The sequence below is a fragment of the Pteropus medius genome, unplaced genomic scaffold (genome assembly GCF_902729225.1).
Source record: "Pteropus medius unplaced genomic scaffold, Ma_sr-lr_union100, whole genome shotgun sequence".
Lineage (NCBI taxonomy): Eukaryota > Metazoa > Chordata > Mammalia > Chiroptera > Pteropodidae > Pteropus > Pteropus medius.
Genome location: NW_024347790.1, coordinates 3,895,123 through 3,920,930, shown reverse-complemented (window position 1 = coordinate 3,920,930; position 25,808 = coordinate 3,895,123). Strand labels below are relative to the sequence as shown.

The 25,808-nt window shown below is 36.7% G+C and overlaps 1 protein-coding gene across 2 annotated transcripts in view; it reads left to right on the top strand.

Moving 5' to 3' along the window:
* ST8SIA6 (ST8 alpha-N-acetyl-neuraminide alpha-2,8-sialyltransferase 6) overlaps positions 1–25,808 on the top strand; it is a 114,619-nt gene that overhangs the window by 54,892 nt on the left and 33,919 nt on the right. The window contains exon 4 of one of the 2 annotated variants that reach the window (XM_039877492.1): positions 20,481–20,567. The exons of the other annotated variant lie outside the window; for it this stretch is intronic. Within the exon in view, the coding sequence (XP_039733426.1) occupies positions 20,481–20,567 (87 nt within the window). The remainder of the gene's footprint in view (positions 1–20,480; positions 20,568–25,808) is intronic. 2 annotated transcript variants of the gene reach the window in all.

Genomic DNA, 25,808 nt, shown 5'->3' with positions numbered 1-25,808 from the left:
GGGTGTGAGTGGTTATACTGGGGGTGTTGAGTTGGGGCGGGGGAACCAAGGCTGGCAACCTGGTCTCATCTCTTTGTAACTGCACCTCTGGGTCATAGACTAATGACATTTGCTAGGAGGAAGAGATCTTATCCACTGAAAGCCCCTTGCAGGCTCTTCCTGGCTCAGGTATTACTAATAGTAAATGGAACCATGGCTGTGTGAGACAGGTGTCCCTGGAGAGTGGCACCCAAGCCATCCAACTCTCTGGGTGTAAAAATGCTCCTGCTGTGGGAAGAACCCCATGGACCTCACTTCAAGACCTCACCTTCTCTTCTGGGCCACAGGTGCTGTCCAGTACAGGAAGACAGGACCAGAGAGGCCACAGTTAATGTCCCAGGTACTCTCTGCTTTGTCTGAGCCCCTTGACTGATTGTGTCCTTGAAATTATTAGGAAAGCCTGATACTAGGTGAGATCTCTGTTTTGAGTTAATCTGGGGCGATGGTCCAGCCCTGTATGTCTGCTCAGTTTATTCCAAAAGGATAGTTCTAACATAATTTTTGTTTTCTTTAAATTCCAACTGACAGTCCTTGGCTCCCTAGAGAAATCTACTGTGACGAGGACCTTCCATTTGCCACACCCGATCCATATGTCTCTTCACTATAGTTTAATCTGTCTTTCTTGGCTCCAGGATGCCAAACTATGAAGACTTCATCTGTAGGCTGCTTGCTCCTTTGTCATCTGGTTTTCTTTGGACTTGACCCAGAGGAGAGCCCTAGATATTGATCGGAAAGAGGGAGGAAGGAAGAGAAGCTTCTTGTGGTGTTGCTGCAGGTTAATTACATCCTCGACCGCAGGAAAGCATTTCATCCTGAATGAAGGCCTTGACTTTTGTTATGACTCTTCCCTCCCCTCCCCTCAGCTTTATCTCTAAGCTGAAGAGTCCAAGTCCCCTCCCTTGGACTCTTCAGCTTAGAGATAAACTGTCATTAGTCCCCTGATATTGTACTTGGATTTCCTTACATTTGGCCTAGGACTTTGGGACAAGTCTCTTCTTTAAGGTTTTCTTAAATGACAGAGTTTGGGAGGGCCACCATTCCTGCCAGGACCTTCGCACACCACAGATTGGCTAGAATGAACACCTGCAAATGCTTCTCTTCTTGAGTGAGAAATTCATTGAATTTGGGGGTAAACCTGAAGTAGCTCAAGCATTATAGATGGCACCACACGGACCTTTTGATGGCGTTGGAGCCATTGTTTGGTATATTTGCTGAATTCTTTCTGAAACTTTTCTCAAGAGACTCGAGTTCCAAACCTCTTGCATACCCCTCCATGCCTCAGATAGATGGCACTACACCTCGTGAAAAGTAGAACTTGAGAAAACTGGTCTTTGCTTCACTGTCCCCTGCGATGAGGTAGTTGTATTCCTTGCCCGACTTGTGAATCAGTGTGTGGAAGTTGCTGTGGCTGTGCCTTTTTCTTCCTCGCCTTTGACTCTCCTCAACGCTCTTCCTGACATAAACTAGTTTTGCTCCCCAAAGTGACAAAAGTCCTCACCAGAAGGATGATCATTGGCCATGCATCGGAACAAAGCACTTGAGTCAGCATGGGGGGAAATTCTTTCATGATGGAAGGTATTCTTTTTCAAGGCAGAGAATTTCACAACTCTTTTGTGGGCATCAGCAAAATGGTTAACTGCGGTATGCTAATGAGAATGCCTGTGCACATGCTCACGTGTTCACGTTCTCACTTTTTTCCTGTTGTTTTGTATTTGGGGCTGAGACCTTTTCTCAGCTCTTCTTTAGGGGGATGCCTTTCCATTACGTGCACGATTTTCAGCTAGCTTATGTAATTAGCCTGCACTGCTATTCTGTTCTGCAAAGGTCCAGAGAGAGCAGGTGGGAATTGCCCACCATTGTGAAAGTGTTCTTTTGCACACAGACTAATTTTTTCAGTCGTATTGTCTGTTGTCAGGAATTGGGTGTTCTGCAGCTAGTGCCATTGCAGATTTACGGGGGACAATCAGGAGAGCTATGCAGCGTGTGGTGATAAAAAGTCATTTCATTTTCTTAGGAATAATTATTTAGCTCTATTTTTGTCATGGTCTGTTGCAGTCTTAGAAATTTCTCTTTGTTCAGCCAATTTGTCCCTTTCAGGTTTCTAAAATCGAATTTAGGAAGACGAAATTGTAGTGGGAGGGTAACCAGTGCTCTTTTTCTCCACTGGTCTTGACTATATTTTTGAATAAAAGAAAATTAAACAGTTGCCTTTCCGAGAATGGGTGGGATAAGATACTGTCCATCACAAGTCTTTATTCTCTGTTTAAAACCATGAACTCCAAAGAGCTTATTCAGGATTTTCTCCCTGGTGCCTAAAACAGGCTCAGTGAATAGTAGTTGCTCAGAAAAATTTGTCGACTAAACTTATGAATGAATAAATATCCTTCTTAAGTCTTCGAAGCATTTCTTCTACCACCTCTAATTTCTAACTCTTAAAAAAATTATCTTGAATTCCATAAACGTCAACTCCTTTTTGAAATCAATTTTTAACTTCTCTGACTCTTTTTCTTCCTTTGAATCTTCAGGGTTTTTTTTCCTCTACCTTATGTTCTTTTCTCCCTGAATGTTCTTCTGGATTTCTTCAGCCCAGCCCTTTTCACCAGGTTATCTCCCAGTTAAAATATTATACTGTACTAAAAATGCTACATAGCCACCTTAGTACTACTAGTTTGCTTATTTCTCAGTATTGCAAAGATCATTTGTAATCTTTTCTGCTTATATTTTTAGAAAAATGATAGTCGTATAGATAACCAAGCTGTCCACCTTAGTCCACATTGCTTTTGACCAATGAACTGATTTTTCTAAGAGCATATGCTTCCTGGGGGCTGGCCTAGGAAATCAACTCATTTCTCTCTCACCTGTTTTTTTCTGCTTCTGTGGCTGTGCCTTTTTCTTCCTTGTATTTCTCTTTCATTTTTCCCAGATGATCCTGGATCCTCCCCAAATTTGTATTTATACTTGTTCAGTTTCTGCCATTTGGTCAGGGTAGATGAACCGCTCTAGCAAAATCTCCCAGAATGCAATGTTATAACACAAAATTTTACGCTCTCTCATACAACATTCAATATAGATATTCATTCTTGATTAGGCAACTCTCCCCTGAGTATTGACTTACGGATTCTGGCTCCTACCATCTTCCTGTGTAGCCACGTTCAACAGATGATCACAGGCTTGCTGCCGAAGGTAAAGATGCTATGGAGAAAGTATATACAGCTTGAAGGGGACACACATTACCTCCATTGTCTGGGACTGGCGCATCTCGATGTTTAGGGCCGTGTGACTGGTTTTGGTGAACAGAATGTTGCCATGTGATTGGCACTGGGGAATGTAGTGTGTGGCTGAGAGGCTGCTTGCAGCAGCAATTGCATGCTCTGAAAGGAAGCATCAATCAGTGGTGGTTAACCAGATACTTCTGCCATGTATATATCGAGTAACTCTACCAATCTGATCATTCTATTGACTGTAGGCCCCTGAGGTGTTTCTTAAAGGTGGGAAAAATGTTTGTTTGTTTGTTTGTTTGTTTGTTTTTTAAACAACAGCAATCTTATATCATTTAAACACTAGAGTAATTACAAAAGTGTCTCTAGTGAAAGGAAATTATTTAGAGATCTTCTCAAGAATGGAGTGTAAGCCATTGTAGTATAAACTTCCTTAGTGCAACCACTAAGACATCAAAGAGTCACTTGCATCGAGATAACTTTTTTTGGTAAGATTCAAATTCTCATAATTAAGATTTGGAAAATTGCTTTCGTGTAGACTTGAACTGTGTACTACTTGGTGAGTGTGTATGTTCAATGAGCTGCTTTGCGTAGTGCCATAATAGACTTTTTTTGAAAGGTAATATCTTAATGGGGTACCATAAAGATGCCAGTTAGAAGGCACCCTTTTTCAGGTTAAAAGGCAAAGGAAATAGAAAACTGGCCCTATATGTTCTTCGCTACTTATTATCTTGGAGAGTGCAACGTGGCCTGAATTGCAGCTTGAAAAGAAAAGATAAAAATTAGATCAAACTTCAGAAAACCCAAATGTGAGCATATCACTTGACAGCCTGCGAACTAAGCAGGTATTCCTAAGTTTCAACTTGTCTGTCAGGAAAAACAATTTTTGGTCATATATAAGATTTTCTTGACATCTAATGATGTATGAGTTGTTTCTACTCAGCTCTATATCTATAGTACTTTTATTGCTTCTGAGAGTGATATCCATATTTTTGTCTGTCTTCTCACCTCAGACCTCTTAACTTGCCTTTCCCAATCAGCTTTTAAGGGCTCCAAAATCTGGCTTTCCTTCCTTTCCTTGGTATAGAGCTCAGAAAGAAGCTAACACAAAATAGCCACCCATAGCAGCATGGTACATTCTTAATATCCTGGGCAATTTCTCCTGGTACCCAGAGCAGTTGGCCGTGTTTGCTGACATAACATTTTAAGTTGGGGCAGATGAGTTAATATCAAGGCTGTGACTGAATATCTCTCTCTCCTCCCCCCATTTATGCTAAACAAAAATAAGCCCAAATCTATTAAAAGGTGGTTTGACCATCATTCTGTATCTCAAAGAATACATTTAAAAAATAATCATAGAATCTAAGAACTTGAAAGAATAATCTCTTAAATTCTTTTAATCCATATCCTTTTTTCTGTTCTTCTCATGAACATGTATGACTTTCATTTTTCTTAAAAAAATTTAATTCCCTCAGTTAAAAGATAAAAAAAGGGATTATGACTTGTTCAAAGTCAGACAACCAGTTAGTGGGAAGGTGAGAAATAATGTTTTTGTGTGTATGGTTGTTGATGTTGCAAAATAACCAGCATAATCCTAATCTGAATTTCTTAATTAACACTTGGTAAGAGTTGCTTAGTATCATTTTTTACTATGCTGCAAGGCTGAGGTAGTGTATTAGATTGTGACTGTTTGTCAGTGGAAATGAAACTGCATTTTCCCTCAGGAAAACTGAAACATTGACTTTCTAGTTATGCTACAATGTCTATTATATATTCACGTCAGAAAGCTTTCTCACACTTGCTCAAATAACTAGTTATATGAAAGACACCTTTAATAGAAAGACAATGACAATATAAATAATCACACATATTTAAAGTCATTAAGAAATAATTGGAATTATTTGCTATTTTAGAAGTGGTACACAGAAAGAAAGTAGATCTGTTACTTTTGTTCAACATTTCCAAATATAACAGGTAATGTTAAAAGTCTCTAATTTAATTATTACTTGTGGTAGCCAGACGTCCAAGATGGCACCCAGTGATCCTCTCCTGTTAACCACGTGCTCCCTGCTACCTCACTGAAGGGGCCTGCTCTGTGTAACCAGTACGATAGTGCAGAAATAAGCAAGTGTGACTTCGAAGGCCAGGTCGTAAAAGTGTTTGATAGTTCTGCCTTGCTGTAGTTTGGATTTCTCGCTCTGGGATAAGCTGGTTACCATGCCATGAGGACATGGAGAGTTCCACATGACAAGGATCTAAGGTCTCCCTTCAGTAGTTAGTACCAACTTGTCAGCCTCATAAGTGACTCTCCTCGGAGGTAGATTTTTCTTGATTTTGCATTCTAATGAGAGCTGCTAGATAAAAACCACCCAGCTAAGCTGCTTGTAAATTCCTGACCAACAGAAATTATATAATAGTAAATGTTTTTTGTTGTTTTAAGCCACTAAATTTTGCAGTAAATTTATTATATAGACATAGATAACTAATTGACTATTCAATTCCTAATCCTTTACATTATAATAATTATTATTACCAAAAGTATCAATAGTGATAATAACAACCGTTTTTGTGAGCCTAGTGTATCTGAGATCATTTAGATGCATCTATAATCCTCACAATATTTTTTCAGAGTAGGTTTCATTATTCTAATTCCACAAGTGAACTAAATGAGCTCAGAAGGTTTAAATGGCTTGCAGCACACCAGACAGTTACAAATGGCAGAGCCAGAATTTGGACGAAATTCTGACTGTTTTCTTTTCACTCTGTGGTACCATTCTTAACAGGAGCAGAATTACAAGTCACAAATAGAAGAAGAGAAAGACATTGACTTTATAATGTGAAGCTACTCAAAAGTGATCCACCTCCAAAACATTATATACTTTCTTCACTTTTTTGTTATTTATTTCACTTAAGTTTTGCTAATGTAAATATACCTAGGTAGCGTTAGCTTGCACTGCAGTTACCCTGCTTGCAACTTGGGGATCAGTTGGCTTCTCTTGATAAGTTCATAGCTGATGGCTAATTATTGTCGTAGTTCAAAAGTAATATTTGAAACCTTTGGATGTTTTTATGTGCTAATTGCATGTTAAATTTTAGCTTCAGAAACACACAGTAACTTTATGTGCCCAGCACTATGACAGTCACAGGAACAGTTATTCTCATCTTGAAGGTGTGCCTCAGACTCACTGAGAGCATTTTCAAAGTATGTGTGGTTGGGAACAGGTTGAGTACTCTTGCACAAGATAAAAAAATGATAAAAAAATTATTTCTACCTTTTTAGCAGCTGGCAGTGTGTAGAGTCTAATGTTCACAACACATCCACTTCTCCTTCTCACTCTTCTCTGCAAATTCTTCATCTTCCCCTACCTTCGATACCACGGTGTCCTAGAACTCAGTCCTTGGGCCTCATTTCTCTTCATTCTCAGTCCTCAAGGACCTTGTTTAGTCTCATGAATTTAAATACCCCTACATACATGATTCCCAAATTTGTATTTTCTGCCTGAACCTCTTCCCAGATTTTTATGCACCTCGGCCCAGTCAGCACTTCCTGGGATGTCTGTAAGGAATCTCCAACTTAACACATGTCCCAGGATCTCCTGGACTTCCCCTTAAACTTTGTCCTCTAGTGCTTTTCCCTGCCCAGTTAATAGCCAGTCTGTCCTTCTCATGATCAGGCCTAAATACTTAGAGTTGTCCTTGACTCCTCTCTTTTTAGCCATTTCATCATCCGTCATTAAAGCTCACTTTTTTCATATCCGGAAGCTGATCATTTCTTATGAACTCTACACTTCCATCCTGGTCCAAGCCATCTTTTTCCACTTCTAGATTGTGGCAGACATCTTTAATCGATCTCTTGGCTTCTGCCCTGCTCTCTTAGAAACTATTCTCAATAAAGCAGACAGAGGGAACCTTTTTTAAATGTAAGTCAAATCAAGTCAGTTCTCTGGTTCAGTGTCTTCTCACTTCACTCAAAATAAAAGACAAAATTCTTTTAGGAGCCCACAAGGCCATTATAGGCACTTCTTAAATATACATGTAATATATTGCCAATAACAGCACAAAGGGGGTAGGTGTGAGCAAAGCTGTATCAGGCTAAAGAAATGACAGATGGTAAAGTAATATGACAATATGTAGTTGGGTTTCTATCATTAATAGGTATAATATTGTATAACAAAAATTCCACAAAAAGGGGGAAAAGGGATAAAGCTATATAAGAGTAATATTTCTATATATCAGTTCAATTAAACTAGTCTAAATTAGAAGTTGATTCTGATAAATTTAGATGTATATGGTAGATCTTAGAGCAATCACTAAAAAGTGTAGTTAACATTATTAAAGTCATTAAAATGCTACATTAGAAAACATTCACTTAAGGCAAAAGAAAGGTGTAAAAGAGGGATAGAGGAACGAAAATACATGCTACATGTAAAAAAGAAGTAAAATGACAGAGGTGAATCTAACTATAGTAATAGTAACATTAAATATGAATAGATTAAATCATGTAATCAAAAGGCAGAGATTGTCAGACTGGATTTAAAAACATGATCTGACTATATGCTATCTACAGAAGACACACTTTGTATTCAAATGTACAAATAGATTGGAAGTAAAAGGATCAAAAAGTTACATCATGCAAACAGCAACCACAAGTAAGCAGGTGTGGCTATACCAATATCAGACAAAATAGACTTTTAAAACAAAAAAAAATGTTAACAAGCCTAGAGAAGGAGATAATCGTTAAAGGTTCAATCCAACAGAAAGACATAACAATGCACCCAATAACACACATGCACCCAATAACAGAGCATCAAAATACACAAAGCAAAAACTGACAGAAATAAAGGGAGAGATAAACAATTTAGAAATAATTGGAGACTTCAATATCCTGTTTTCAGTAGTGGGTAGAACCAACAGAAGATCAGCATGGATGTAAAAGACTTGAACAACACTATAAACCAACTAGACATAACAGACACCTGTAGGATATACCCAACAACAACACAATATACGTTCTTCTCAAGTGCACACAAAAATTCTCCAGGATAAATCATTTGCTGGGCTATAAAACAAACCTCAAAAATTTTTAAAGGATGGAAATAATACAAAGTATGTTATCTGACCACATTGTAATAAAATTTGAAATCAGTATTTAGAAAAATTTTTTGAGAAACTCAAAACATGTGGACATACTCCTAACTCTACAGTGGGTTCAAGAAGCAATAAAGGGGGAAATCAAAAAATATTTAGAGATGATTGAAAATGAAGACACACATACCAAAATTTATGGAATATAGGGGATGATAGCTAAAGTGTACAGATTTCTTTTTGAGGTAACAAGAATGTTCCAAAATTGATTATAGTGGTGGTTGTACACATCTGTGAATACTTCAAAAATCATTGATTTGTACACTTGAAATGCATGAATTGTAGATAGATGAATTATACCCAATAAAGATGTTGGGAACTTTAATGTGCCTACGCATCACTTGGGGATTTTATTTTGGTACAGATTCTGATTCTGTAGGTCTGCAGCAGGGCCTGAGATCCTGTTTTGCTAACAAACTTATTACATGATGCCAGTAGTGCTAGTATGAGGTCCACACTTTGAGTAGCAAGACCTATACCATCCACTTCCTCGTTACGTTTCTGACCTCATCTCCTGCCACCTTCATGAGTGGATTCATGAATGATTTACGGGTGGTTCCCAGTCACCTTAACCATCTTGTTCCTCAAACGTACCATGTCTGCCTCTACCTCAGGCCTTTGCACTTGTCATTCCCTTTGCCTAGAATGCTCTTCCTGTTCCCAAGCCCTGTTTGTGCATTGCTTGCTTAATCACCTTCAAGTCTTTGTCCAACTAAGACTTCCTAATGAGGTCTCCTCTGAGCACTCCACCTAAATTACAACTCTGTTTCACACTCTGTCTTTCCCTGTTTTCCTGCTTTGTTTTCTTGGCAGTACTTAGTGCATAGTTCTTCGACGTGCTCTTAGTTTACCTATTATTTGGTATATTACTTTGCCAGGACTGTTATAACAAATTACTACAGACCAGATGGCTTAAACAACAGAAATTTACTTTTCACAGTTCTGGAGCTTAAAAGTCCGAGATCTTGGTGTCAGCAGGATTGATTTCTCCTGAGGTCTCTCTCCTTGACTTGTGGGTGGCTGCCTTCTTGCTGTGTCCTCACGTGCTCTTTTCTTTATATGTGCCACGCTCTTGGTTCTCTCCGTATACACAAATTTCCTTTTCTTATAAGAAGGATTAAGGCCTTCTTAATGGCCTCATTTTGACATAATTTCCTCTTCTTATCTTCAAATACAGCCATAGTCTTAGGTCTTAGGGATTCAACATAGGGATTTTGGGGAGCCCATACATTTGGTTTGTTGTCAGTCATCTCCTATTGCAATATAATTGTTATGAGAACATGGATTGTTAAAAAAAAAAGATCTATTTTTACTGTTGTATTATTGGTACCCAAGACAGCACATCACACATAGTGGATGCCCAACAAGTTATTTATTGAGTACGTGAAAACAAAAAGGTCAGTGCTGTAGAGATATATAGGGCAGTGCAAAGGACACGGAAGAGGGAGAGAACAACTCTGCTTAGGTGAGTCAGAAGAATTTAAAAGGCAAGAGTCAACAGCCACTCATACATGGCTTAAAAATCTTACCAGGTGTACTGCCCATGTTAGCTCCTTCACAATTGTAACTGCTCTATCATATGTTACTCTTCAAGAGATGGAGAACCCCTAAACTTGTTGGTCCTGTCTGATTCCTTTCAATACAGAAGATCCTATTTCTAAAAATTGATAGTATAGATACTGAATTGTCAGCATTTTCATCTCTGGATATCCTCTTATATGTCTGGAGATTTATTTCTATAAACTTGAAAAGTAGGTCGTCATTTTTCCATCTTCAGAAATCTTATAATGATTGTATTATAAAAGGAAATGTAAAAATCTTAAGTGGCAGCTTTATTCATCGTTTATTCATTCTTTCTATCCCGGTGATGTATTTACATGTGGCAGATATTTGTGAAGGAGATACTTAAAACTATAAGTTTTTTTGTTTTGCCATGAGGGACTGCTTGATTTTGGCATTTCATCAAACTAGTCCAGTGAAGTATTTTCGATTACCCCCAAATAATTCTGATAAGTAGCATATTAATAGACTTCCATTTGTGCTATATATTCCTTTTTAACCTTCCAGATCTACTCTCTTGCCTTTCTGTTCTTGCTACGTGCTCCAAAAGGCAGTCTTCCTTGGGCTAAATTAGTTAGATTCATAACCGTTAGTTTCCGGTTAAAGTCAGCCTATGGGAGTCATTGGCAAGGGGTAGGAAATGGGAAGAGGATGAGTTTGGAGTGTTCATTCCCCTGGATCCCTGTCTATGGGCTTGGCTGAGGGATGACTCCATCCTCTACCAAAGGCCACCATTCCTACCAGCGACCCTCTTCTACACCTACAGCTATAGCTCTTTCTGGGTAACCTGTAGACTTAGGCAGTAACAGCTTTCTCACTCTATTCCTGTTGCCAGCCCTACTGTGCTTCACCAGTCTGTGCAGCCTTGTCTCTACCATGTCCCACCCCTCTGTAAGCAGACACCTCATTCCTTCTTGGTTGGCTAAGGCTAGTCACTACTTATAGTATTTCATAGCACATGTCTTAAACATATAATTAATATCAAAACCTTAAAAGTTCATTGTTTAGGACAGAGATAGTGTTCTTGTCTTTTTTTTTTTTTTTTAAATCATTATCTGTCTTTTTCAAATATGGCAATTTAGAGATTCCACTGGGGCTCTGAAGAAGAGTGTTGGCATCTTTCGAAGTTAATTCCCAAAGCTGTTTTGGAATATTTAACTTGTCTGAGGGACACTAAAAGGTATGGGGGGAATAAAAGTTTGAGATTTCTGTCTCCTATGCCAGTTGACAATAAGCACAGCATTCTAATTAGAGGTTACCCTCCTGCAGAGTTGAAAACAATGTAAATTGAAATTTTCTACCCTCAGTGGATGAAATGTCAGTACGTCAGCACTATTCACAGCTCCACCCAGTCTGTCTGTATTTTTCTTTGTTAGCTGTCATACACTCAACAACTATTCCTTTAAAATGTATTGCCCAGTGGAAGTGATTGGCTATATTGATCGAAAATCTTACAGCGTTGTATTGATTTGAAGAATTTCTTTTCATGTAGACCTCAGTTCTTCAGGGATTTTGTAGGAACTAGCTACAAAAGACTATTTGATCTACATAGGCCACTTAGAAATCTACTGACTTCTACTGTTTGTGGTATCCCTACCCATTTCAGTAGACAAAGAGTTGGCTTTCGCCATGAAGAAATATTATAGGAAACTAAACAAGTATCTCAGCTCCTTAAATGAGGCTAATAAATGAATATCCTCAAGATAACTTCTAGGCATCTAATAAGTACCCAATAAATATTTATTGATTAAATCAATTAACCATATACTATAGCTTTTTAAAAACCGTATCTATATCTTAATTGAGATAAAACTAGTCATAGCATGTGAATCTTCACCTCCAAAGAGAAGTTTCTAGAAAAATATTTTAAATTTTAATATAATACTTAGTGTAATTTAGTACATTGTTTATAATTTGTATCTCATTTTGATTATTATTAATAATGATTTAGATACATTATTTATTCTTTTGGAAATAACTTGCTGCATTATTTAGTATGATTTATTGTATGTCTTAGGACTAGAAAATGTTTCTGATAGGATTAATTTTCAGTTTCATTATGAAAATAGATGAGATGCAGCATGATATATTGGCAAGAGAGCCAGACTGTGAATCAAAAGACATGAGTTTAATTCTTAGCTCAATTACTTACAATACAATATTGAGAAGCTGTTCATCTCAGAACTTTTAGTTCTGTCATCCATAAAAAATGGGGATGATATCATAGGGAGAGCTGATTCTCAAGATTATGGGGTGGAGCCTATACTTTGGAACTGAAAACCAGCTATTAATACACATTTGCAGAAAGTATGATGTGATTTAGAGCATTTTACATAACAGGAAGCTCCTTTAGAGACACATTTATCCCACAGATTAACCCATACTTGTAGCGTACTTGAGATTTTTCTTTCTCAGATGGTTTTCCACCCCAGCCATGTGCCACCTTACAAATCATAATGGTACTATGGCAGTCTTAATTTTCTAAAAAAGCTGATTGCTACTATATTTTTCAGCAGAAAAGGGCAGGCATGTAGGAAAATACCTCCCTTTGCTATTCCTTCTCCTTTAGTCTTCCCCTTTATTATATCAGAGGATAATGCTTCATTTCTGGACTGGACATTAAAGAAGTTCTTTGAACACAGCAACCTTAGAAAGTGAGTAGCTTGAGTACTGTCTTCCGATTATAAAATGGCCAGGCGTATTTCTTATTTTATAACGGATAGGCTGCTATGTGTTGACTTGGTTTTAAACATCACTAATGGTAAAATCAAAAGCCCCTTTATGCAGCTAACTTACTGGTAAAATTAGATAGGTTATGATTGACATCTTTCAATATTAAGTAAAATTAGAGCCAGCTACAATTAACTGGGAAATATATATCACTAAAACAAAGTGTTTTAAAGACTATACATATTTTACAATGCACCTTTATTGTAACTGGCAATGAGTGGTAATTTGGGTGTTCTAAGCTAAGCTTGATATAAAGGCAAGAATGATTTCAAAGTGACACAAACTCTGCTTTTCAGGGAAGCCACAGTAAAAGTATAGTATCCTTGAAGAGCATTTGCTCAGAATCTCGATGGCAATAAAGACACCTTTAATTTCCCAAGATGGTAATTGCTATTTGAAGCTAATCTGGTAGTTTTGCTTGACTGAGACTTAAGGCCACTCTGGGTCAGTGTTGCTTGATGAGTCAGGTGTGGCAGCAGAGTCTCACCTGGCCTTCTTGGAAGGCCTTCATAAGGCTCAAACTTGGGGGAGAGTAAAAACTTTTGAGCCAGGCCAACAGGTTGCCCAGTTGGGGTGGAGGAGTGTAGAATCAGAGGCATATTCATTCATGTTTAACAACTATCTTGGGGGAGGAGGGAGCCCTGATTTGTCACATTTGCCAGTTCTCGTAGTGTAAATATTTCTACCTTGGCCAGCCTCAAGTTACCAATAGTTTAACAACCTGCTCACAAAATTTAACAGGGAGGTCTCACAAGCTTCTATAAACTAGCTGGTATGTAAGAATGAGACATAAAGTATGGAAGCAGGGAAGAGAGGGTCCCCACACCCATCCTGTGCCAACCAAGAGGGTTGAGAGAAGAGATTACACTCAAACTCAAGAGTTGGCTAAAATGAGATAGGGAATTATTGTATTTTTTGCAAATTCTACATTGATCACTGTTGAAGGAGCTCAGAGATGAAAATAGGGCAGTCGACTAATGGGCTATACATTTGAAAATAAAGGGCAAAAGTTTAATGGGATAAACACACATACACGCACCCCTTTTATTTCATGCTAAGAAACTGGGAAAGTAGGAAGGACAAGATGGGGTCATGGATTGATTAAAATGAATGACTAGCTACTGAGCTGGAACCTGAGAGTTCACAGCTGATACAGTAAAGGAGGAGGAAGCTTTAATATAGTTGTGAATAGGAAGAATGGGTGGAAGTCAGCACTGGGGAAAGTTATTAAGTAGAAGCCATAATCCATGGAATAAGGAAATGTTGCTTTGAACTTATTCAGAGCAGTTTCTGACCTCATTGCATTTCGTATTTATATTTAAGCATGTATTTCCTTAAGAAGAACAATTAGCTGGGGATTGCATTAGGCTAGCAAAGCTTAGTCCTTTAGGGTCCTGGAGGGACTCAGACAGTCTAGCAGGGGAAGCCAGTATGTAAACAGAATGAAATTCAATGTGAGGCTATTATAGGAGTATTGGCCAAGGCACTCTGAAAGCACATAGGAAGTAGCAGCTTATTAGCTATCCAGGGAACTCTTTAAAAAGTGCATGCATGAGAGAGGTGAAAGGGATTAAGAAGCACAAGATGTCAGTTATTAAAACAGTCACAGGTATATAAGTTCAGCACAAGGAAAAGAGTCGTAACACTGTAATAACTATATATGGGGCCCGGTGTGTACTAGATTTATTGGGGGGACCATTTTGTAAGGTATATAAGTGTCCGATCACTCTATTGTACTCTTGAAACTAATATAGCATTGTATGTCGACTGTAATTGAAAGATAATTTTTTTAAAAAGCATATTCATTTAAATATACTATAGGTTCATAGTAACTAGAATTTTGAATTTTAGGTACTTGAGCTTTAACAATGGCTGATGTGTATTGCTTATTAGTTATTGCACCATAGAAAATATAAATTTTAGCTCAATATTGAACATTTTGAAAGTTTTTTGAGGTATAAATGATGTATAATAAACTGTAACTTAAGTGTACAATAGGAAGAGTCTTGGCATATGTATATAACATCGTTCCAATCAAATCTGAACATATCTACCACCCTCCAAAGGTTTATGGGTTTTTTTCATCCATCCTTTCCACCATTGCCCACCCACATACCAGCCTTAATTTCCAGCTAACTTCTCATGTGCTTTCTGGCACTGTATATCAGTTTCTATTTTCTGGAATGGAATCTACACTGGGGACTCTTTTTCTGTCTGGCTTCTTTTCATCCAGCATAATTATTTTGAGATTGACCTATGTTTTTGTGGGTATCAATTGTTCATTTCTTTTTAGCATCAGATAAAAGTAACAATATTCCATCATTTGCCCATACCACAATTTGTTTATTCATTCACCTCTTAATGGACATTTATTTTCAGTTTGTGGCTTTTATAAATAAAGCTACTATGAACATTAGTATCCAAGTCTTTGTGTGGATGTAAGTTTTCATTTTTCTTTAATAAATACCTAGGAGTAGCTGGCTTGCAAGGTAAGTGTATGTTTACCTTTGAGGAAACTACCAAATGGCTTTTCAAAGTAGTTGTGTATTTATATACCCAAAGGTAGTATATGAGAGTTCCAGTTACTCCTCACCAGACTCACTATGATCTGTGTTCAATTTTAGCCATTCTGGTAAATATGCAGTGGTATCTAATCGTGATTTTAATTTACATTTCCCTAGTAATTAATATTGTTGAGCATCTTTTCACGTGTTAATTTGCTACCTGTCTGTCATCTTTGGTGAAGGGTCTATTCACATCTTTTTCCAATTTTTAATTGGGTTGTTTGTCTTATCATTGAATTGTAAGACTTATTTATATTTCCTGGATTTAAGTTCTTTATCAAATATGTGTTGTGGAAATATTTTTTCCAGTCTGTTACTTGTATTTTCATTTCCTTTACAGTGTTTTTTTGTGCATAGTATGTACAAAGCTCAAGGTCATTAAGATTTTTTTCCTACATTTTCTTCTAGAAGTTTTCCAATTTTAGTTCTTACATTTAGATTAATGATACATTTAGTATTAATATTCGTAGATGGAGTGAGATAGATACTATCCAATCATTCAGCAACATTTGGTGAAAAGATTATTCTTTTTCCATTGAATTACCTTGTTGAAAATCTTTATTTCTGGATTTTCTAATCTTCGATTAAATTATTTTTCTGTCTTGATATAAATAAGACCCTGCTTAGATTATTGTAACACTGTAGTAAGTCCTGAATCAGGTAATGCAGGTCTTCTGAATTTGTTGTTAATTTTCAATTTTTTTTGGCTATTCCATATTTTTACATTTCCACATGAATTTTAGAATCGGCTCCTCAATTTCTACAAAAAAAGACTTCTGGAATTTTAATTAAAATTGTACCAAATATATAGATCAATTTGAGGAAAATTTACATCTTACTTAATAAATCCTGAGTCTTTTAACCTATGGACATAGAATATTGCTCCAAAGATTTAGGTCTTTAATTTCTCTTAGCAATATTTTGTGCTTTAAAGCGTAAAAGTCTTGCACATCTTTGGTCAAATTTCTTCCTAAGTATTTTATATTTTTTATGTTATTTTACATGGACTGTTAAAATTTTTGATTCAAGCTGTTTCTTGCTATGTATTGACATATAATTGATTCAGTACTTGTATTCTGAAAATTTGTTAAATTATTAGTTCTAGTAGCTTTTTTTGGAGATTCCTCAGATGATCGTATTATCCCTGAATAGCAACAGTTTATTTTTTCTTTTTTATTCCAGATGGTGGTGTTTTGGTTTTTTTTTTCTTCCCTTATTACACTGGTTAGACCTCTGGTACCTCTGGTGAATTAGAGAGTGGACATCCTTGCCTTGATTCTGATCTTAGGGGGAAAATATTGTTTCACCATTAAGTATGATCCTAGCTGAAGGTTTGTTTATTGAATTGTATAAATTCCCTTCTACACTGAGTTTGCTGAGAGTTTTTAACATGGTTGAATGTCGAATTAGGTTAAATACTTTTCCTTCTTTCGTGTATTGAGATAATTATTTATTTTTTCTTTTTTATTCTATTATGGTGAGTAGGCAGCAATTGATTTTTAAATAAATCAACCTTCCATTTCTGAGGGACATCCCACTTGGTCAGAATGCCTTATATTTTTATATATTGTTGGATTCAATGTGCTGATATTTTGTTGAGGATTTTTGCATCTGTATTTATGAGGGATACAGTATTTCTTCTTTCTTTTAATATCTTTTCTGGCTTGGGTATCAGTGTAATACTGTTCTTATGAAATGAATTGAGAGGTATCCCCTTGCTTCAATTTTATAGAAGAATTTGTGTAGAATTGGTATTACTGTTTCTTAAATGTTTGATAAAATTCTCCAGTGAAGCCATCGGGGCCTGGTGTCTGTAGGAAGGATTTTAATCACACATTCAATTTAATTAATAGCTATAGGACTAATCAAGTTATTGATTTCTTCTTGAACAAGCTTTAGTTGTTTGTATCTTTCAAGGACTATGTCCATTGCATCTAAGTTATATTTTGGCATAAAGTTGTCGTTATAGTTTTAATATCTGTAGGACTCTTAGTGCAGCATCTTCCCTCAGTGGTCACCTATTGGTCATTTGTATATTCTTTCTCTTTTACCTGATCAGTGTGGCAAGAAGTTAATGAATTTGATTTTTTTTTTCCCCAATGAAACAGCTTTCAATTTTATTGATTCTTTTTTTTCTATTGCATTAATTTCTGCACTTACCAACTATTATTTTTATGGCACTATTTCTTGCTTAGAAATCTACTTTGATATGACTATAGCCATTTTGTAGCTTCATTTTTATTAGTTTTACTATGTTACATCTTTTCTCATCTTTTTACTTTTAACTTATGTGAAATGAATTTCTTATAAATGATATATGATTGGTCCTGCTTTTTAAAAATCTTATCGGACATTCTCTGCCTTCTAATTGGTATGTTCAAATTATTTACACTTAATATGGTTGGGTTTAAATCTATCATCTTGCTATTTGTTCTCTTGCTATAGTTTTCATTTGCCTGCTCTTTGTTTCCTTTCTCTCTTTCTCTGCCTTCTTTTGGACTGGGTGCTTTTATGATTACATTTGATTACTTTTTATAATTTCATTTGTTTTTAGTGGTTGCTTTAGGTGAACAGTATATATCTTTTTCTTATCCACTTTCGAGTGCTTTACACCCCTTCTGTCCTCCTCCTGTTTCTGACCTTGGTTCTATAGTTCTCCTGCATTTATTTCTATACATGTTATAAACTCCTCAATATATTATTGTTATATTTACTTTAAGCTGTCAATTCTCTGTTAAAGGACCTAGAAAAATAAGGAATCATATTTTGTATGTATTTACATGTTCACCATTGCCAGTGCTCTTCATTACTTTATGTCAATCCAGTTTTCAACCAGGTTTTATTTTTTCTTCTACCTGACAGGCTTCCATTAGCATTCCTTATATTTTGGGTTCGTTGATTTGAATTCTTTCATGTTTTGTATGTCTGAAAAAGTTCTTATTTTACCTTTATTTTCTGTAAGGTTTGCTGAGTATAGACTTCCTGATTGGCAGTTCCCCCAAATCCTATTCTGTATTTTAGCAATATTGTTTCACTGCCTCTGACTTGTATAATTTCTCACAGAAAGTCTGCTATAATTCTTATCTTTGTTTCTATGTACATAATGGTGTATCTTTTTTCAAACTGCTTTTAAGATTTTCTCTTTATTGCTGATTTAAAGACAATTTTTATTGTGTGTCTTGGTGTAGTTTTCTTCATGGTTTTTGTGCTTTGTGTTTGTTGAGCTTCTTGGATCTATAATGGGTGTATAGTTTTCATTAAATTTGGAAAATTTTCCACCATAATTTTTTCAGAAAATGTTTTCATCTCTTTTTTCTTGCCAGGACCATAATTTTACGTATATTAGGCCACTCGAGGTTGTCTCACAGCTGAATGATTCTCTGTAAATTTTTCATTCGCTTTTTATGTTTCATTTTCAATGGTTTCTGTTGTTATGCCTTCAACTTCGCTAATCTTATCTTAGCTGTCTATCATGAGAAATTTAATGTCTTTTTCATCTAATAAATGACATTAAAAAAATTAAACTCTGTCACATTTAGTTTTCATTGTAAGATGGTAATTTTTTCCTTACTGTACTTTTTATGATATGTTTTATCTTGATGAATTAAAATACAATTGCAATTCATTGATTAATTGGTTAATTAGATATTTGTATTTGGCCCCTCTCCATTTCTCTTCAGTTGAGCTTTATGAAAAACATGTTTTTTTTGTTACTTTATCTAATGGACCCTGGTATACATCATGTTTTGGTTGTTGTCCTGTTTTCAATATAATCAGGTGACTTAAAACCATGCCTTGGTGGTAGACGAGACTTCTGGAAAGGAGAGAATAGTCACAGTGCCATGTCTCTCTAAAGAGTCAGAAATTGAGAGAGCCTTTAGTAGGCTGCTGAATGTGTATTTCTTCATTTTGAGCTTAATCCTGTTTTGCAGAGGTTTTCTGAGTGTCTCTCACCACATGGAAACAAGCCGTCTTTGCTCCAGCTGGGAAGTGTCACATTTAGACAAAGCTTTGGGCTACAGTATAGATCTCTCAAGATACTTGGTATATTGGGATCAGTCTTAGGGCCCATGAGAGTGAGCTAAATCTGTTAAAGTTGGAAGCTTTCATGCAAGTAACACTATTTTCAATCTTTCCTGTGATAGCTCTTTGCTTTACTTTTCCTTTAGTATTTAACTAAAGTCCTTCAAGATTTTCAGCTTTTCTTAGGTAGGCCAGTGGGAACCGAGGGAAAATAATTTTGATTGATTTTGGCCCCAACATGATGGTCGAGAAACCCAAAAGGTAGGTAAATTTCAGGGACAAAGGACTTGCTCAGCTGACTACCTTCCCCACCTGTAACAAATACCTGCTTTCTGAGGTAACTTTGGAGGACCTGCATTTTCCTGGATGGACATGGGGGAGTGCTTTTCCCGACAAGACTTTTTACTGCCCTCTCCCTTGCCCACTCCTTCACCAACATATTCTCTATCTTTTTGTTGTAGACCTTTGCTCTCAAGTGTCTGGCGACAAATGACTGAGATGCCAATCGAAAGAAAATCTAAGGGTTTTTTTTTCACTCACAAAGATGTCTGCATTTTAAACAGTAACCCTTAAAGACTAAAGGCTGTTCTGTGGTTCAAGGAATTAATACTTAATGATAGAATTTCAGGTAGAAGGAGATCTCTTGTGGATTCGGATCCTGGCAAACTGGACCACTGTGCCTATAGATTTTTATGCCGCTGTACATCTCTCTTAATTTAGCCCAATCTGTTTTCTTTAATGTACTGTTCAGAATTAAAATTTAAGATGATCATTTTGGGGAAATTTTATCTATATATGCCAAGGTAAATTTATCAACTTAGACTCTTAAAAAAATTATAAACTATATACTTATGGTAAACAGCTATAAAAATATATTTATTTGTGAGTGAGTTGAAGGTGAAATGACCATAGCATATGAATGTGAGTTGGTATTCTGTCACGATTTGTTTGTAATACTAGACCGAACTTATAATATGTGCAAATTACACATTCCTAAATCAACATAATTCTTTGCAAATTGTATGTTACTAGAAGTTTTGAAATGGTTATGATACTTACTTATTTATCCTTCCCCTTATTTCAGGAAAAATTTAGAGGGCTGAAATGAGTCAATTTTTAAAAATGTCCTTTTGAACATGTATATTTGTTTAGCAACACGTGAGAGCTTTATTTTCTAACCTCATTAACATTTGACTTTTAGATATTCAGAGGATGACTATCTTCAGATTATCACAAATATACAGAGATGTCCATGGAAACGACAAGTAGAAGAATATGAGAATTTTAGGTAAAAAATTTATTTTCAAAAAAATATGAGATAAAAAAGTTTTGTACATTTGCTTTGTTGGGAAACTAAGCAATATGATTTCATTCTAAGACCCTCTCATGAGGTGCATGGTGCTCCATTCTTATCTCTTATATGGAAAATTCTAATTATGTTACAGGAATTAATTACAAAAATCCCAAGTTCAGAAAGAAAGTATTTGTTACACTTTTTTATTATATTTTAGAGAATGTTGCTTCTTTGTGCCATTTGTATTTGACATTTATTTTGTAAATAAAATGTAATAGCATTAAGGGATGTTTGGAAAACATAGAAGGAAAAAAAGCCATCCATAGCCCCATCTCTTTAGAGCAAAAACTGCATTCTTTTCTGCACATTCTCTTGCAGTTTTTCTCATTACCTTTCTAAAACCAGCAACATTCAGGAGTGAGTTGCTCTAGGTAATAACTTGGGGAGGAGCCATTCACCTGACATGACAAGGTTATCAGTTGACGATTACAGAGGTATCCTGTACTTGGATAACTCGGAGCCCACCCAGACAGAAATAAATTACATTAAAACAGTAGGCTTGGGGGTGGGGGGGATTTGTGCATGGATCCTTACCTAGCACCCCTTCCCCTGAATACCTGCTCTCATGGCGAAGCTACACCAGTTGTCTCTGTGTTTGCCCGATCTACGTTGCTTTGCTTTTCTTTGCCCACATTCTGATCTTTAGCTGTATGTCAACACAGGTTTTGCTGAGTTATTTCGTTATATTATAATCCAGAAATATGTTTTCGTCTTTAGTGGTTTATATTTTCAAAGTTTAAGTATCAAGTCTTTTAAAAACCTTATTAAAGAGGTTTTGCTTTCCCCTGAGATTCTCTAAAAAGTATTGGCTTCTTGGCTTTCTTTATTAAGGGAAGGAAGCTCTTCCTTGCATGATCTGTGGCTCTGCCTGCGCCACCTTCAGTCAGTATATACTGGAGTCACTGGGTCAAATGCCTTTTAGTGAGTCTGCTGCCATTGAGAGAAGCATCCTGGTCCGCTCCCATTGAGTGAATGAGTAACTTTCTGATTGGGTGAAAGCTAAAAGTGAATTTCTTCCTGCCACTGGGTGGATACATGGATGATGTGACTTCCTGTCATTTCAGGGTGAGAACTGTAAAAGAGTATTCATATTTAACTATTTCAGTTCCAGGATATTTTATGTTATGCAGTCAGCTATAAACTGAATGTGTCATCTAAAGTCATAAATTGAAAACCCAAAGAGATGGTATTAATTAGCGGGGCCTTTGCGAGGTGATTGGGTCATGAGAGTAGAGCCCTCATGAATGGGATTAGTGATTTTACAAAAGAGACCCCAGACTGCGCGCTCATGCCTTCTGCCACATGAGGACACAGCAAGAGACTCCATCTGTGAACCAGGAAGTGGCTTCTCACCAGACACCGAATCTGCCAGCACCTTGATCTTGGACTTCTCAGCCTCCAGAAATATGAAAATAAATTTCTGTGATTTATAAGCCACCCAATCATAGTGTTCTGCTATAGCAAGTCAAATGGACTGCCACAGGATTTGAGAGATCAAGACTAGGATTTGAGAGATCGAAATGACAGGGAGACCAGATAGAAAGTTGCACAGGCAACTATAACCTAAATGGTCACAGAGTCAAAGAGTGGCAGAAGAGCTGGGTTTTGAGGCAAAAAAAGGAAGAGGGGCATGTTGCGGTATTGGGCTACTGAGGATCCATACAAGATAATTAGCTAGAAAGACTCAATGAGTAGTGACATCAATAATCAAAGTTGAAATGAAGGACCACCTACCTCTTGCTGTAGAGTTGGCTCAGATCAAGCCTTCTACAGCAATACAAGCAAAACAAAGTATACTCAATGCCTGTTTGAGGACATTGGCGAGCTACCAAGGCAGGGAGTAGTTTCAGGACTAAGATCCAGACGAAGGGGAAGCCGAGGGAGGTGAGCCTACCATCTGAAGCTGTTTTTTCCCCCAAAGAACTAGCCAACTGCACAAGCAAAAGCATGGCTAAGAGGCAGAGAGGCTGAGCAGAGCTGCCAGCCATCTATAGAAAAGGCCAGTTCTCTCAAAGACTGCAGCCCAAACTTGAATCATTTCTGCCCTTAATCGGATTTAGATCTGCCCTTAGCCTAGCTCCCTGATGGAAACCGAAGTCCATCCTCTCTGGAAGAAAGTAACCTCATTCAGAGCCTTAAATTATCTCTGCGAGTTTTCACACACACAGTTTGGTTCAATGAACAGAAAGAATTCTCTCAAAAGGCTTTTCTTTCTTTCTTTTTTTCTTTCTTCAAAAATAAAACGTAGGAGTCTCTTCAAATCTAACTCTGCATGAGCGTCAGTGTGGCAAATCATGATGGATAGAAGCTGTATAGATGGATGGTATGCAGACAGAATGGCCATTTTGCCTTTATTACCATCTCGGTAGAAAAAGTGCCTCGGTAACCAAGATGATTACCCAACGGCCTGTCTATCCCTTCAGGGACAATTTAAGTAAACATCTGGGACTATAATACTTATTGCTTATTGTCATTCAAGATAACAGTCACAGTGATATTTATTTATTTACTCGAATATTTATTTTATTGTAATGTTCTTTTTATGGGCATATTAGCAAACTAAACTATCTAAACTTCAACAAAAGTCTGTGCAATTAAATCATAATAAACGGCGCACTTTCCTAAATTTTTACTAATAAAGCTGGCCAAATCTGGGGATTTTCTGGCTTATTTATAAAGCTGATATTGTGGAAAAGTTCCCTATTATTATAGACGTCAAGTAGCTAAATAGTTTTTTATTTTCTTTATGCACAGTATTTTATACCAAAGCTGAAGAAAAGCAAAATGTGAGCCTTAAAAAGGTTGTAATGTTCTTTTATCAGGAATTACAAAAGTTACATTAAATTCTGAAGAATATGAACAAGTGAATATTTTCTAAATCCATCTGTAGCCTGATTGCTGAAATTCCCAATGGCTAATCCCTCAGAGCTATTTAAAAATTATGGGACTCCTGTGGTCACATGATCTAAAAATAAAAGAGAGTTTAAGAGTTATTTTTCTTAAATAATTGTGCCACTTGCTAGCAGAGGGGATGCATTTTAGTTATCAATAAATATTTGTTTAGGGTTTACTATGTCAAAACACAGGAGACCTCTTCAGCCTGGTACAGTGTGGGCCACAAAGTTAGGACTTCAATAAATATATGTTAAATGAATGGATGCATGAAAGTAAACAGAAAATATGCAAGGTTTTACTGACCTCAAAGAAATTATAGTCAGTTTGGAGAGACAAAAAATAAAACTATGAATATTTATGATTTAGTGTCAAAATGAGTGATTTACACAAATACTATAATATATCAATGCACAATCGCCATGGGATATAATTTCTTGAACCATTTTGTGAAAAGAGACAGGACTTGAGCTGCAACTCTGAGGATGGGTAGAAAGGGAGGGGGAGACCCATATGGTAGTGGTGAGACCAGGAATAAACATGAGTAAGTTTCAAGACCAGAAACAATGGATCAGTGAACTTACACTAGAGGGTGCTTGGGATAAAGGGGATACTTGTAGATCAGTTGGGGTGCCCCTGACAATGCACAGAGCTCCGATGATCAGAGTAAAGTTCACTGTCTTTCTGTAGATACCCAGAACCCAGTAGAGACATTTGCATCAAGGAAATCCCATGATGAATTTATTATTTTAGAGAACGTCTTGGTCAGCAAAATATTAAGACAAATTGGAGTCTTAGAAGGGAATGAATACACTGAAGGAAGTCGGAGGAGTCGAACTGGTTGTAGAAAAGTAACTGTAGAATGATGAAGATCTAAAACATCAATAGTGGCTATAAAAATATCAAGGAAGGGACCTTGACTGTGGGCTCCCTGGTCTATTTATCTTTGTATCTCCAGTGCCCATCACATAGACGGTACCCAATAAACAGTTGTCGTATACATGAGTGAAGAATTGGCAGGACTTGGTTGCTTATTGATTCCTACTTCTCTAATTGAAGGGGAAGAAAAAGAGAATAAGAGACGAATGAGAAATGTTGGGTCTGATTGATTGGCATTACTAATTAGTGGTGCTACTAATAAGTAGAAAGGTTTTAAAGAGAAATTGCTTTTGCAAAGAGAAGATAGACAGGCTGTGTTTGAGTTGACACTGGGGCAACCAGATGCAGAAACGTTCCCTCGGTCTGGGATAAAAATAAACGTTAAGAGAAAACGAAATTTTCTGAAAAAGAAAAGCAACTGCTGTTTAATTTATGTAAGAAGTATGGCCTTTTAAAAGCTTATCTTCTCAGTAATCTTTTCCACCCCCACTTAACAGAGTTTGTCCTCTTTTTACAGATTATTAAGCTTTTACTCATTCAACATTTAATTGTGAGTCTGAGAGCTTGTAGCTGGGATTTGTGCCCATAACTTCTCACAACCTGCGCCTGGGAACAGCTGAAGTCCATGTCAGTGGGTCCATGAAGCCCTTGAAATTGTATGTGACACCGTATATGTTTCTTGGAAAAAGATCCCTAACTTTCATCAGATTTTCAAGGAGTCTAGGACCCCTGAAAGGACTGAAATATTTCTAAGAATCTTCCGAACCTGAGTCCCTGTTTACTTCAGGATTGTATTGCTTGTTTTACCTTCTCTGTAGGCATGGTTATCACAAGCGTAGGTGTGGCCAACCTCAGATTTACCCCTCCCTGTCATCCAGACATTCTAAGTTTCAGTTATGAATTGGGGTTTCTGTGAGATCCTAGATGGACCTAGTTAACAAGGAGTTTAAGTAAGAGTTAAAGATGACCCACCCCACTGTTTTTCCTTTGGCATCTAATCTCATTTACATATAGTAGTATTAAGAATGTCTAGCCATTTGCCTTCTGCTTTAAAATCATTACTGTTTTTTCCCCAAACATGAGCTGATATACATATAATTTTACTTGATAAGAAACCACCAAATTATTTTCTAAAATAACCGTGCCATTTTACATTCCTGGAAACAAAGTATTCCTTTTGCCCCACATCCTTACCAACACTTAGTGTTGGCAGACCTTTTAATGTTAGCCTGACTGCTTTCTCATAATATTTTCAACTTACATATCCCTGATAACTGATAATATTTAGCATCTTTACATGTGTTTATTGGCCATTCATATTTCCATTTTTTTTTGATGGATCTGTTCAAGTAGTTTACCCATATTTTATTGAGTTATCTGTGTTTTTATTATTGATTTATAGTT